At 36.7% G+C, this 14,124-nt stretch overlaps 1 protein-coding gene across 9 annotated transcripts in view; it reads left to right on the top strand.

The window, feature by feature from the left end:
• The window catches only part of NDUFAF6 (NADH:ubiquinone oxidoreductase complex assembly factor 6), a 149,238-nt gene that overhangs the window by 21,243 nt on the left and 113,871 nt on the right, over positions 1 to 14,124 (top strand). For 8 of the 9 annotated variants that reach the window (XR_005211577.1, XR_005211576.1, XR_005211578.1 and 5 more), the window contains one exon: positions 9,201 to 9,323. Coding sequence is in view for 6 of the 9 variants with exons in the window: in XM_037802523.1 (XP_037658451.1) it covers positions 9,201 to 9,323 (123 nt within the window). In the remaining 3 variants the exon portion in view is untranslated. Of the gene's footprint in view, positions 1 to 1,190; positions 1,254 to 9,200; positions 9,324 to 14,124 lie in introns of those variants that run through there. The other variant, XM_037802527.1, reaches the window with a different exon arrangement.

Raw genomic sequence — 14,124 nt, forward strand, 5'->3', positions numbered from 1 at the left:
TTGAGGATTTTTGCATTCATTAGAGAAATTGGTCTGTATTTTTCCTGTAGTATCTTTATCTGGCTTTGGTGTTAGGGTGATGTTGGTTTCATAGAATGATTTAGGTAGTGTCCCCTCCTGTTTAATTTTTTTGGAATAGTTTGAGTAGGATTGGTAATAGTTTTTGGAATGATGGGTTGAGCTCTCCTGTGAAGCCATCTGATCCTGGGGTTTTCTTTGTTGGAAGGTTTTTGATGGATGATTCTATCTCTTTACTTGTAACTGGTCTGTTGAGATCTTCTATTTCTTCTAGAGTCAGAATAGGTGTTCATTTGTTTGTAAGAATTTGTCATTTCATCAAAGTTGTCTAGTTTGTTGACATACAGTTGTTCATAGTATCCTCTTATCCTTTTTATTTCTGTGGGGTCAGTGTAATGTCCCCCTCTATTTCTGATTTTATTTATTTTCATCTTCAGTGTGTTTTTTCTTTGCAGTCTAGCAAAGGGTTTATCAGTTTTATTGATCTTCTCGAAGAACCAACTTTTGGTTTTGTTAATTCTATTGTTTTTTATTCTCAATTTCATGTATTTCTGCTCTAATCTTTGCTCATTCTTTCCTTCCACTTGCTTTGGGTTTAGTTTCCTGTCCTTTTTCTAGTTCCTTCAAGTGTGCAGTTAGGTCTTTGATTTCAGCTTTTTCTTTTTCTTCCTTTTTTTATTGTTGGCATTTAGGACTATAAATTTCTCTCTTAGCACTGCCTTCACTGCATCTCATAAGTTTTGATATGTTGTGTTCTTATTTTCATTAGTCTCAACATATTTATTGATTTCTTCTGCAGTTTTTTCTTTCACCACTGATTCAGAATGTGTTGTTTAACTTCTATATATTTGTGGATTATACTCTTCTCTGCCTGTTATTGATTTCCACCTTCCTTTCATTATGGTCAGAGAAGACACTTTATGTAATTTCAATCTTTTAAAATTTATTGAGACTTATTTTGTGACCCAACATTTGGTCTGTTCTGAAGGATGATCCATGTGTTCACTTGAGAAGAATGTGTGTCCTGCTGTTTTGGTGTGCACTGTTCTATATATGTCTGATAGGTCTATTTCATTTATTATATTATTCAAGTTTTCTGTTTCCTTCTTTATCTTCTGTTTAGATATTCTATCTATTGAAGAGAGTGGTGTCTTGAAGTCTCCAGTTATTGTAAAGACGTCTGTTGCTCCTTTCAGTTTTTCCAGTGTTTGCCTTATGTACTTTTGGACACCCAGGTTAGATACATAAATATTTATGATTCTTATTTCTTCTTGGTGCATTGCCCCTTTTATTAAATAGTGTCCTTCTTTGTCTCTTATAACAGTTTTCCATTTAATGTCTGTTTTGTCCGATACTAATATGGCTACCCAATTCTTTTTTGTTTACTATTTGTGTGGAATATCTTTTTCCAACCTTTGATTTTCAACTTATTTTTATGTATTTCATGTCTAACCTATTTTCAGCCTATTTGTGTCTCTAGGTCTCAGGTGAGTCTCTTTTAGACAGCATATAGTTAGAGCACACTTTCTAATCCATTCTGTCAATCTGTGTCTTTTGATTGGGGTGTTTAGTCTATTAACATTCAATATTATTACTATAAAGGCAGTACTTACTTCAACCATTTTATTCTTTGGTTTTTATATGTCCTGTCTTATTTTTGTGTCCCTTTTTACCCTTATGGTTACACTTACTGAAAATCTTCATTTCTGTGCTCTACTCCAAGTCTCTCTTGTCTTTTCCTTTCAGCCTGCATAACTCCCTTTAGTATTTCTTGTAGGGCAGATCTCTTGTTTACAAACTCTCTTGGTTCTGTTTATCTGTGAATATTTTAAAGTCTCCCTCATTTATGAAATACCATTTTGCCAGATAAAAAATTCTTGACTGATAGTTTTTCAATACTTTGAATATAGCATACCACTGCCTTCTTGCATCCATGGTTTCTGATGAGAAACCCTTGTATATGGTTTCCTTGTATGTGATGAATGGCTTTTCTCATGCTGCTTTCAGGATTCTCTTTTTATCTTTGGCATTTGATATTATGATTAATATGAGTCTCGGAGAAGGTCTGTTAGAATTTATTCTATTTGGAGTACATTGTGCTTCTTAGACCTGTATATTTATGCCTTTCATAAGAGTTGGGAAATTTTCAGCTATTATTTCCTCAGATATTCTTTCTGCCCCCTTTCCCTTTTCTTCTGGGACACCCATGGCATGTATGTTTATGCTCTTCGTGCTGTCATTTAATTCCCTGAGAACCTGTTCAATTTTTCCATTCTTTTCTCTGTCTATTCTTCTGTAAGTTTTTTTTTTAATTCGTTTTTATTGAGATATATTCACATACCATGCAGTTGTACAAAGCGTACATTCAGTTGTTCACAGTACCATTATTGTGAGTAAGGTTTTGATTGTCATGTCTTCTAGTTCACTGATTCTTCTGTTCAGATCTGCTACTGTATCCCTTCAGTGTATTTTTAATGTCTTCAGTTGTGCCTTTTATTCCCATAATTTCTGTTATGTTTCTTTTTATACTTTCAAATTCTTCTTTATGCTAAGCCAGTGTGGTCTTAATATCTTTTCTCTCTTTAGCCATCCTTGAATTGATTTAAGAGATTTGTTTGAACATCTTTGATTAGTTCTGAATTCTGTGTCTTCTCCAAAGTTTTGACTTGTTCCTTTGTGTCATATCTTCCTGTTTCTTTGTATGGCTTATGATTTTTTTGCTGATGTCTAAGCTGCTGAGTTTACTCTGAAGGTTACTTTCTCTCTCTTGCCTAGGTTTTGTTTTGTTTTGTTTTGTTTTTTAAATAATTTCAAACATATAGGACAGTTGCAAATACAATACAAACCCCATACAGAGAACTCCAACACCCCCTACCCCCAGATATCTGTATCTACAAATTTTACATTTTGCTACCTTTGCAGTACCTTTCTTTCTCCTTCCTTCCTTCCTTCCTTCCTTCCTTCCTACCTTCCTACCTTCCTACCTTCCTACTTTCCTACCTTCCTCTCTCCCCCCTCTTTCTTTCAACTGTATCTATTATCTTTCTGTCAATTATCTATCTACCCATTTATCATCTTCTGAACATTTGAGAGCAGTTTGCATATATCATACTCCTTGAACTCATGATACTTCCGTGTACATTTCCTACGAACAAGGATATTAACTTAAAAAGTTAATAAGTTAATATTATGTTATTAATGTAACTGCAGTCAATTCAAGAAAATTAATATGGATATAAAGCTTAAACTCTATATTCCAGTTTTTCCTTATGCCCCCTTTGAGCTTTTCTCCTCTATTCTTAGATCGACTCCAGTATCATATTGCATTGCTTGCCATTAACTCTTAATTAACTTTTTTTTAAAATTAAGTATATCAAAAAATTTTTTTTGAAAAAAAGATATACAATAAAAAAGCATTTCAAACAAACCGTAACAAGGGAGTAAGAAAAAGACACCTAACCTAAAATAACTACTTTACTTCCAACATGTTCCTACTCTACCCCAAGAAAATAACCTAATATAGCAACATTTCTGTGAACTTGTTCCTACCATACCCATCAGAAATTAACAAACCGTAGTCATTCCTGGGCATTCCCAGAATGTTAAATTTACCCACAATAGCTTATCTGTTCTTACTGGGTTATCATTCCCCCTTCATTAATTGCTCTCTATTGCTAGTTCCCCTACATTCTACCTTATAAACCATTTATTTTAGTAGTGTGTTGTTTAACATCCAGGTGTTTGTGAATTTTCTAAGTCTCTAATGGTTATTGACTTCTAATTGTATTCCATTGTGGTCAGAGAATGTGCTTTGAATAATTTCAATTTTTTAAAATTTATTGACGCTTGTTTTATGTCCCAGCATATGGTCTATTCTGGAGAAAGTTCCATGAGCACTAGAGAAGAATGTGTATCCTGGTGATTTGGGATGTGATGTTCTATATATGTCTGTTAAATCAAATTCATTTATCAGATTGTTTAGGTTTTCAGTTTCCTTATTGGTCTTCTGTCTGGTTGATCTATGTATAGGAAAGAGTGATGTGTTGAAGCCTCCCACAATTATTGTGGAAACATCCATTGCATCCTTTAGTTTTGCCAGTGTTTGTCTCATGTATTTTGTTGCCTAGGTTTTTATTGTTGATTGACTTTGTGTTAAGGCTGTTCTTTGAAGTTTGATTCATCTTATTCTAGTTCTTTAGAATTTCCCATGTTTAACTGATCAGATTTTTCCAGCTCTTTTTCATCTGATTCTTGCCCTGAATTGTGGTAACATTTTTAAGATTGCACTATTTGTGCAACAGTTTCACCTCCAGGAGAAAGCTTCTTTTCCTTTCTTCCTCCTCTGGGAATCTTGATCTGTTCTGTTTGTTTTTGTTTTGCCTCTATTTTTTTTTTTAACCCTCCTTTCATTGTCTCCGTCTGCTTTTGCTAGACAGCAAATTCTGGGAAGAGGGTCACCGCAGAGTAAACTTTCCCAAATTAGTATTTCCCAGCAAAAACAGGGTCAGGGACCCACAAAGAAGGCCCAGGCCAGCTCCAAGAGTTATGGGGAGATGGTCAGGAAAGATGTTAAAAGGCTTTTTGATGACTCCCCAAAGCTGTGCTTTTTGGCCTGCCCAGGGGATGGTGCCCTTCAGCAAACTGTTCCCTGCAGCCCTAAGGAGGCCCTACATTTTTAAACCTCCACTGCTTCTGTGCCTTTTGAGGGCAGGGTTGAAACAATGGCTGCAGCCATTCCTGTCTGGGGTGGGCTGAAACAGCAGCTCAGGATTGGGATCCGTTAATCCAAATTCACCAATCAAAAACTGTAATCAGTGCTTGTCAGCCCCCCGGTTTTGGGGGGAGGAGGACTTCTGTGTCCTTCTCTGTCCACAGCAGCCAGCTGGGGACTGGACCCTGAGGCAGCTCGCCTTGAGAGCAGGGAGATGGGTGCCACTGGCTGCCATGGAGTGAGATACTTAGGGTTTTTTATTGCTGTTTCTCACCCTTTTTGTCTTGCTCTTGCCTGGTTGCTGTGCAGTCCTGCCCTGGCCTGCGGAGCCCCAGAACAGTTGTTTCAGACAATTCCTGCCTGTACCCTATCTGTTTTAGAGTAGGAATGAGTCCTGGAACTCTCTACTCTGCCATCTTCCCCTCGTGATTTTGATTTGCATTTCCCTAATGGCTATTGATATTGAGCATTTTTTCATGTGCTTATTGGCCATTTGTATTTCTTCTTTGGAGAAATGTTTATTCAAGTCTTTTGCCCACTTTTTAATTTGGTAGTTTGCCTTTTCATTGTTGAGTTGCAGGATTTTTTTTTTATATATTCTGGATATTAAGCCCTTATCAGATATATGGTTTCCAAATAGTTTGTTCCATTCTGTATGTTGTCTTTTTATTTTTGTGATGAAGTCCTTTGATGCACAAAAGATTTTTATTTTGATGAGATCTCATTTCTCTTTTTTTTGTTTTTGTTTTTGCTTGTGCTTTTGGTGTAAAGTCTAAGAAACTGTTGTCTAACACAAGGTCCTGAAGCTGTTTTCCTGGTTTTTTTTCTATGAGTTTTATAGTTTTGTGTCTTATATTTAGGTCTTTGATCCATTTTGAGTTAGTTTTTGCATATAGTGTGATGTAAGGATCCCCTTTCATTCTTTTGCATATGTCTATCCAGTTTTCCCAGCACCATTTGCTGAAGAGACTGTTCTTTCCTAATTGAGTAGATTTTGTGCCCTTGTCAGAAATCAGTTGGTCAAGTGACTTTGGGGGAAGGCCATGTGACGGTGTTATGCAGACCTCTTGACAACCTGCTGGGTGACCTTGGGCAGGTGATTTGGCATGAGCTTTCTGGCTGCACAATGCATGCTAACCAGAATGTTTTGGTAGATGAATTTCAGAAGACAATAAAGAGGCACAGAATTCAGCTGTGCTGAATGAAGATTCCAGGATAACTGGTCTTTTGGGTGATTGACTCCCAGGATCATGACCAGGTGTTGAAAGGTGAGATCCTTGGGACCTGGTTGGCCCTGAGTTTTCTCACCATGTTAGCACGTCTAAAGATAACAGGCTTGTTGCTGGAGCAGATTTGTGATACCAAGAAAAATACCCTCATCTGTGATTGTGGATTTAAAGTTGGGAGAAGCACTGTGGGAAGAGACAGGCCAAAGGACACCTAGCTGGTTATTAGGAAATGGTGACCATGGCAAGCATTTTGCTTAGTGCTCCGTCACTGATGTCTGGCATGTTGATGACCAATGAAAGACTAGTGTATGAAAGTGCCACTTTTCTTGGTGTTGCTTATTGCACATCTAAGTATCCCATCTGTGGTCTCAAACCCTTCATAAAAAAGGATGATATCCAAGAAATTTGATCAATCTTTTAACTATGTATATGTAGTTCGCCTTGGGAGGCCTGAGGCACTCTGTTTGGGGCCTTGCTTGCTCCTTAAAAGACCTAGGTGGTGAACTCTACCAATTAACATCCCAACCCCCATCTCCAAACCTAGAGAGAGAGTGCAGATGTTTAGCGTCCAGGATGGACCTTGTATTTTCCTAGAGATGACAATATAAATTGGAAAATATAAATTTCCTGATCAATAAAGTCAGGAAGGGGGTAAAGATTTAGGAAATGACCCTCCTACTTTTAGCCAACATTTCTTGTATGAAAAGTGAAATTTAATGAATTTATTGGCATGGGGGAGCTTGGCATATGGCACTGTTCTGTTCCTTGACCATCCAAGCCTGCATATTTCGCTACCTAGGAAACCTGTAATCCTAGAGAATTTAGGATTTAACATAATTACTGAATCCTTATATAGATATTTCCTTTTACTTCCTGTTGTATTAGAGTGGCCAGATGGAAATATCTGAAATTTCTGAATTGTAATCCAGCTGCCTTGATCTCTGATAATGATTGTGGAACTATATAGCCTTTATTTTGTGATTGTAAAAACCTTGTGACTCAGCATAATTAGCCCAAGTCAGCAGTTCCGAAAACCCTAAAGAATAAAGAATCCCTATCTGAGACTATAAAAGTTCCACTAAGTTTATACTTCAGGAACTTAAATCCTCCAGAAAGCTCCTATGCCAGCTGAGTCCAAAACCCAGAGACCACAGCTTCTTCAAGAACTTCAGTTGTGTCTCCTTTTCCCCTAATGTCGACACGCCTTTGCAACATGAACAAGTTATGGTGGTCACTTCCTGAAGATTAAACTGAAGATTAAATTAAGAGTGATTAAACTGGAGGGAGGGGTAGAAACAGACAAGATGGAATTTAACAAAGGATTACGAATATTGAATCTATATAATTTTCTTAGTTGCTAGGGTATTTGAATAGCTAGAAGGAAAGAAGTGAAATGGTGGAACTGTAACCCATAACATTCTTTGAAATTTGCTATATAGCTGCTAGTTAAATTGTAATTTTAAAGTTAACACCTTTTTGTCTATATGTTATATTTAGCAAGGAAATTACCGAAACTGGCACTGTAACCCAAAACATTCTTGGAAATTTGCTCTTTAACTACTTGTTAAATTGCGCTTGGAAAGATATCACTTCTATATAAATGTTATATTGCACAATAAAAAAAAAATCCCTTGTGACTGAAAAAAAAAAAAAATCAGTTGGTCAAGATGTGAGGGTCAGTTTCTGAACTCCCAATTTGATGCCATTGGTCTGTATATCTGTCCTGTGCTAGGACCACACTGTTTGATTACTGTAGTTTTGTAATAATTTTAAAATCAGAAATTATGAGTCCTCCAACTTTGTTCTTTTTCAAGATGGTTTTGGCCATTTGGTACGTGGGAAGACATTTTAAGACCATAGTCCTCATTAAAATTTATCTCCCAGATTAAACATGCATTGGTGATTCTTATCTGAACCTAACAAGTTCATTCTTAATTTGTAGTGAGGGAGACAGTCTAATAATCTTTTTTCCTTAAAGTTACTTAATGAATAGATTTTTTTATTTATATGTAAATGTAGTAAAGTTCACTCTTTGTGGCATACAGTTCTATGGGTTTTGAAAAATGCATAGAATAATATATCCATTACCACAGTCAGATCTACAGAACAGTTCCATCACTTCCCCAAATTCCCTTATGTGTCCCTTTGTAGTCATCCCCTCTCCTTATCCAGTAATCTTGCATATCCTTCTGGCTCCATTACAAGACCTCTGAATATGCAGAACATGGGATAAACTCTACTTAACTTTTTGAACCATAATTTCTGTATTTGTAACATGGGAATATTTGTAACAAATCATGAATTTGTTGTGAAGATTGTGATCAGATAATCTTGAGTAGTACCTAATGTGGCCTTGGTACTGGCAAACATTTGGTAAATGTTGGTTCCTTCCTTACTTCCTCTAAAGAGCCCCTAGTTTTTTTCCTAAGTTTATCTTCAGACTTGAAAAAACTTTTACCACCAGTAACCTCATGAAGATTATTTTTCTTCTCTTCCACTTTTTTTTTTTAAATTTTATTATAGAAAGTTTCAAACATAAACAAAAGTAAAGAGGGTACTATAATGAACCCCCGTATACCTGTCACCTAGCTTCAGCTGTTAATAACACACAGCCAGTCTTGCTTCATTTCTATCCCCATCCATCACATCTCTACCCCCTGGTTATTTTGAAGTAAATATCAAATGAAGTTTTCCATTTGTAAATATTTCGGTATGTGTGTCTAAAAGATAAGGATTCACATTTTAGGAACATAAACAGAGTACCATTATCATGTTAAAAATGTAACAATATTTCCAATAGCATTAAACATCCAGTGTTCATATTTTCCAGTCTTGCCTTTCTGTCTTTACAAGTCTGTTCAAACTGGAATTCAATTAAGATCCATATGTTGCAACTGGTTGATAAATCTCTTGTCTCTTTTAATCCAAATGTTCTCCCCCCCTCTCTTTTTTCTTTTTTCTGTTATTCTTCATTTCTAGAAGAATCCATCTTATTTTTGAATGTATACCTTGGAAATATTTTTTATTTAGCACAAAATATTTGCATCTTCAACTTAGAAAACTAATAATGGCAACAAATTTAACACATAACTTCAAGGAAAAATTAAAACAAATGTATAAATTAAAATTAGTTTTTTGGCTGAAGTATGTGATCATGCAGAATCACAAATATTAATTTTTTTTTTTTTTTTTTTTTTACTGTGAAGAGTACATTTGTTTAAGTTTTAAAACCCTACTTACAGGTTAAGGACTTGGTCTCTGAGAAAGCAATTGGACTGATGCGAATGCAGTTTTGGAAAAAAACTGTGGAAGATATATACCGTGACAACCCACCACATCAGCCAGTGGCCATTGAACTATGGAAGGTAAAAAAAAAAAAAGCTACTTTTAATTTGTAAGAATATTATTACAGCAAAATTTTTTATGCATTTTTATTGAGATATATTCATATATCATACAGTCTTCCAAAGTGTACAATAACTTGTTCACAGTATCATCATAAAGTTGTGCATTCATCACCACAGTCGATTTTTGAACATTTTCATTACTCCAAAAATAAAAATAAAAGTGAAAAAGAACATGCAAAACATTCCATACCCTCCTTTCCTGTATTATTCATTTACTTTTTGTCCCTATTTCTCTACTCATCTGTCCATATACTGGATAAAGGGAGTGTGAACCACAAGGTTTTCACAATCACGTGGTCACACCATATAAGCTATATAGTTATATGATTGTTCCAGTTTGCTAATGCTGCCATTATGCAAAATATCAGAAATGGATTTGCTTTTATAAAGGGGGTTTATTTGGTTACAAAGCTACAGTCTGAAGGCCATGAAAATGTCCAAATTAAGGCATCAACACAAGTATACCTTCACCAAAGGAAGGTCAATGGCGTCTCGAAAACCTCTGTTAGCTGGAAGGCACATGACTGGTGTCTGCTTGCTCCCAGGTTGCGTTTCAAAGTGGCATTTTCCAAATTGTTGCTTTTGGGGCGTTTTGTCCTCTTTTAGCTGCGGCTCTGAGTTCCTTCTGTTTGTCAGCTCTTTTATATGGCTCCAGTGACTTAATTAAGACACACCCTGAATGGGTGGGGTAACACCTCCATGGAAATTATCCAATCAAAGATCTTGCCCACAGTTGATTGAGTCACATCTCCATGGAAACACTCAATCAATAGGTTCCAACCTAATCAACACTAATACATCTGCCCCCACAAGATTGCATCAAACAACATGGCATTTGGGGGGACATAATACATCCAAACGGGCACAACGATCATCTTCAAGAATCAAGGATACCGGATTGCAGTTCAGCAATTTCAGGTATTTCCTTCTAACTATTCTAATACACTAAAATTAACAGGGATATCTACATAATGCATACGAATAACCTCCAGAATGACCTCTCAACTCCGTTTGAGATCTCTCAGCCACTGAAACTTTATTTTGTTTCTTTTCTCTTCCCCCTTTTAATCTAGAAGGCTTTCCCAATCCTGCAATGCTGGGTCTAGGCTCATTCCCAGGAGTATGTCTCACGTTGCCAGGGATAGTTACACCCTTGGGAGTCAGGTCCCATGTAGTGGGGAAGGCAGCAAGTCCATCTGCCGAGTAGGCTTAGAGAGAGAGTCCACATCTGAGCAAAAAAAGAGGTTCTCTGGGGTGACTCTTAGGCATGATTGTAAGTAGGCTTAGCCTTTCCCTTGCACTAGCAAGCTGTATATGGGCAAGCCTCAAGATCAAGGGCTCAGCCTACTAAATTGCGAGAATATCAGGAATTCCCCAGGTGGGGAAATTTAATATTTCCACATTTTCCTCCAGTCCCTCAAAGGAGCTTTGCGAATTACTCTGCCCAGATTACTCTGGGATGTATCAGGTCTTCATGCTAACCTGTGCAAACCAACCAGATCTCACTTCCTATTCAAGGTTCCGTGTGATTATGGTGTTTGAATAAACTGATCTACAAGTTAAATTATATAGTGTGTAGAGCATAACTTTTAATGGATATAATTTGGATAGTGGTAGTAGGGATCCTGAAAATATTCTTAAGTTCATATAATGTTCAGATCTATGTTAGTTTTGACAGAAGAATTTAAAATCATTGATAATTTGCATGTCTTTGGTGTATTTCTTTTTTTTTTAATTCAGTTTTATTGAGATATATTCACATACCATACAATCATCCATGGTATACAATTAACTGTTCACAGTACCATCATATAGTTGTGCATTCATCACCCCAATCTATTTTTTTAATTCAATTTCATGGAGAGATATTCACATACCATGTAGTCATACAAGGCGTACATTCAGTTGTTCACAGTACCATTATATAGTTGTGTGTTCATCACTAAAATTAATTTTTGAACATTTTCATTGCCAAACACACAAAAATAATAAGAATAAAAATTAAAGTGAAAAAGAACAAATAAAAAAGAACACTGAGTGCCTTTTTTTGCCCCCATTTTTCTACTCATCCATCCATAAACTAGACAAAGGGGAGTGTGGTCCACATGGCTCTCCAAATCACATTGTCACCCCCATAAACTACATTTTTATACAATCATCTTCAAGATTCAAGGGTTCTGGGTTGTAGTTTGATAGTTTTAGGTATTTGCTGCTAGGTATTCCAATTCATTAGAACCTAAAAAGGGTTGTCTATATTGTGCTTAATAGTGCCCACCAGAGTAACCTCTTGGCTCCTTTTGGAATTTCTCTGCCACTAAAACTTTTTTCATTTCCTTTCTTTTTTTTTTTTTTTTTTTAATCATCATTTTATTGAGATATATTCACATACCACGCAGTCATACAAAACAAATTGTACTTTCGATTGTTTACAGTACCATTACATAGTTGTACATTCATCACCTAAATCAATCCCTGACACCTTCATTAGCACACACACAAAAATAGCAAGAATAATAATTAGAGTGAAAAAGAGCAATTGAAGTAAAAAAGAACACTGGGTACCTTTGTCTGTTTGTTTCCTTCCCCTACTTTTCTACACATCCATCCATAAACTAGACAAAGTGGAGTTTGGTCCTTATGGCTTTCCCAATCCCATTGTCACCCCTCATAAGCTACATTTTTATACAACTGTCTTCGAGATTCATGGGTTCTGGGTTGTAGTTTGATAGTTTCAGGTATCCACCACCAGCTACCCCAATTCTTTAGAACCTAAAAAGGGTTGTCTAAAGTGTGCATAAGAGTGCCCACCAGAGTGATCTCTCGGCTCGTTTAGGAATCTCTCTGCCACTGAAGCTTATTTCATTTCCTTTCACATCCCTCTTTTGGTCAAGAAGATGCTCTTCATCCCACAATGCTGGATCTAGATTTCTCCCCAGGAGTGATATTCCACATTGCCAGGGAGATTTACTCCCCTGGGTGTCAGATCCCACGTAGGGAGGAGGGCAGTGATTTCACCTGCCAAGTTGGCTTAGCTAAAGAGAGAGTGCCACATCTGAGCAACAAAGGCACTCAGGAGGAGACTCTCAGGTACAACTGTAGGCAGGCCTAGCCTCTCCTTTGTAGCAACAGTCTTCCCAGGGGCAAGTCCCACGGTAGAGGGCTCAGCCCATCAAACCACCCTGTGTCTGTGAGCGTGTCAGCAACTGTCGAGGTGGGGAATCCCAGCATCTCTGCATTCTCCACAGCTCCTCAGGGGGGCTCTGCATATTGTTTTTTTGTTTTTAATTAACTCTCTTTTTTAAAATAAACTATTAACTGTATCAAAAAATTAAAAAAAAATACAATAAAAAAAATTTCAAACAAACCATAACAAGGGAGTAAGAAAGACAACTAACCTAAAATAACTACTTTACTTTCCACATGTTCCTACTCTACCCCAAGAAAATAACCTAATATAGCAACATTTCTGTGAACTTGTTCCTACCATACCCATCAGAAATTAACAAACCGTAGTCATTCCTGGGCATTCCCAGAACATTAAATTTACCCACAATATCTTATCTGTTCTTACTGGGTTATGATTCCCCCTTCAATAACTGCTCTCTATTGCTAGTTCCCTTATATTCTACATTATAAATGATTTATTTTACATTTTTCAATGTTCACATTAGTAGTAGCATATAATATTTCTCTCTTTGTACCTGGCTTATTTCGCTCAGCATTGTCTTCAAGGTTTGTCCATGTTGTCATATGTTTCACGACATCATTCCTTCTTACTGCTGTTTAGTAGTCTATCGTGTGTATATACCACATTGTATTTATCCACTCATCTGTTGAAGGACATTTGGGTTGTTTCTGTCTCTTGGCAATTGTGAATAATGCTACTATGAACATTGGTGTGCAGATATCTGTTCGTGTCACTGCTTTCAGATCTTCCGGGTATGTATGGAGAAGTGCAATTGCTGGATCAAAGAGTAACTCTATATCTAGTTTTCTAAGGAACTGCCAGACTGACTTCCAGAGTGGCTGAACCATTATACAGTCCCACCAACAATGAATAAGAGTTCCAATTTCTCCACATCCCCTCCAGCATTTGTAGTTTCCTGTTTGTTTAATGGCAGCCATTCTAATTGGTATGAGATGGTATCTTGCTGTGGTTTTAATTTGCATCTCCCTAACAGCTAGTGAAGCAGCACATTTTTTCATGTGTTTCTTGGCCATTTGTATTTCCTCTTCGGAGAACTGTGTTTTCATATCTTTTGCCCATTTTATAATTGGGCTGCCTGTACTATTGTCATTGAGTTGTAGGATTTCCTTATATATGCAAGATATCAGTCTTTTGTCAGATACATGGTTTCCAAAAATTTTTTCCCATTGAGTTGGCTGCCTCTTTACCTTTTTGAGAAATTCCTTTGAGGTACAGAAACTTCTAAGCTTGAGGAGTTCCCATTTGTTTATTTTTTCTTTTGTTGCTTATGCTTTGGGTGTAGGTCTAGGAAGTGGCCACCTAATACAAGGTCTTGAACATATTTCCCTACGTTATCTTCTAGGAGTTTTATGATACTGTCTTTTATATTGAGGTCTTTGATCCACTTTGAGTTAATTTTTGTGTAGGGTGTGAGATAGGGGTCCTCTTTCATTCTTTTGGATATGGATATCCAACTCTCCCAGCCCCATTTGTTGAAGAGACTGTTATGTCCCAGTTCAGTGGCTTTGGGGGCCTTATCAAAGATCATTTGGCCATAGATTTGGGGGTCTA

The sequence above is a fragment of the Choloepus didactylus genome, chromosome 14 (assembly GCF_015220235.1).
Source record: "Choloepus didactylus isolate mChoDid1 chromosome 14, mChoDid1.pri, whole genome shotgun sequence".
In the NCBI taxonomy this organism is placed as follows: Eukaryota; Metazoa; Chordata; class Mammalia; order Pilosa; family Megalonychidae; genus Choloepus; species Choloepus didactylus.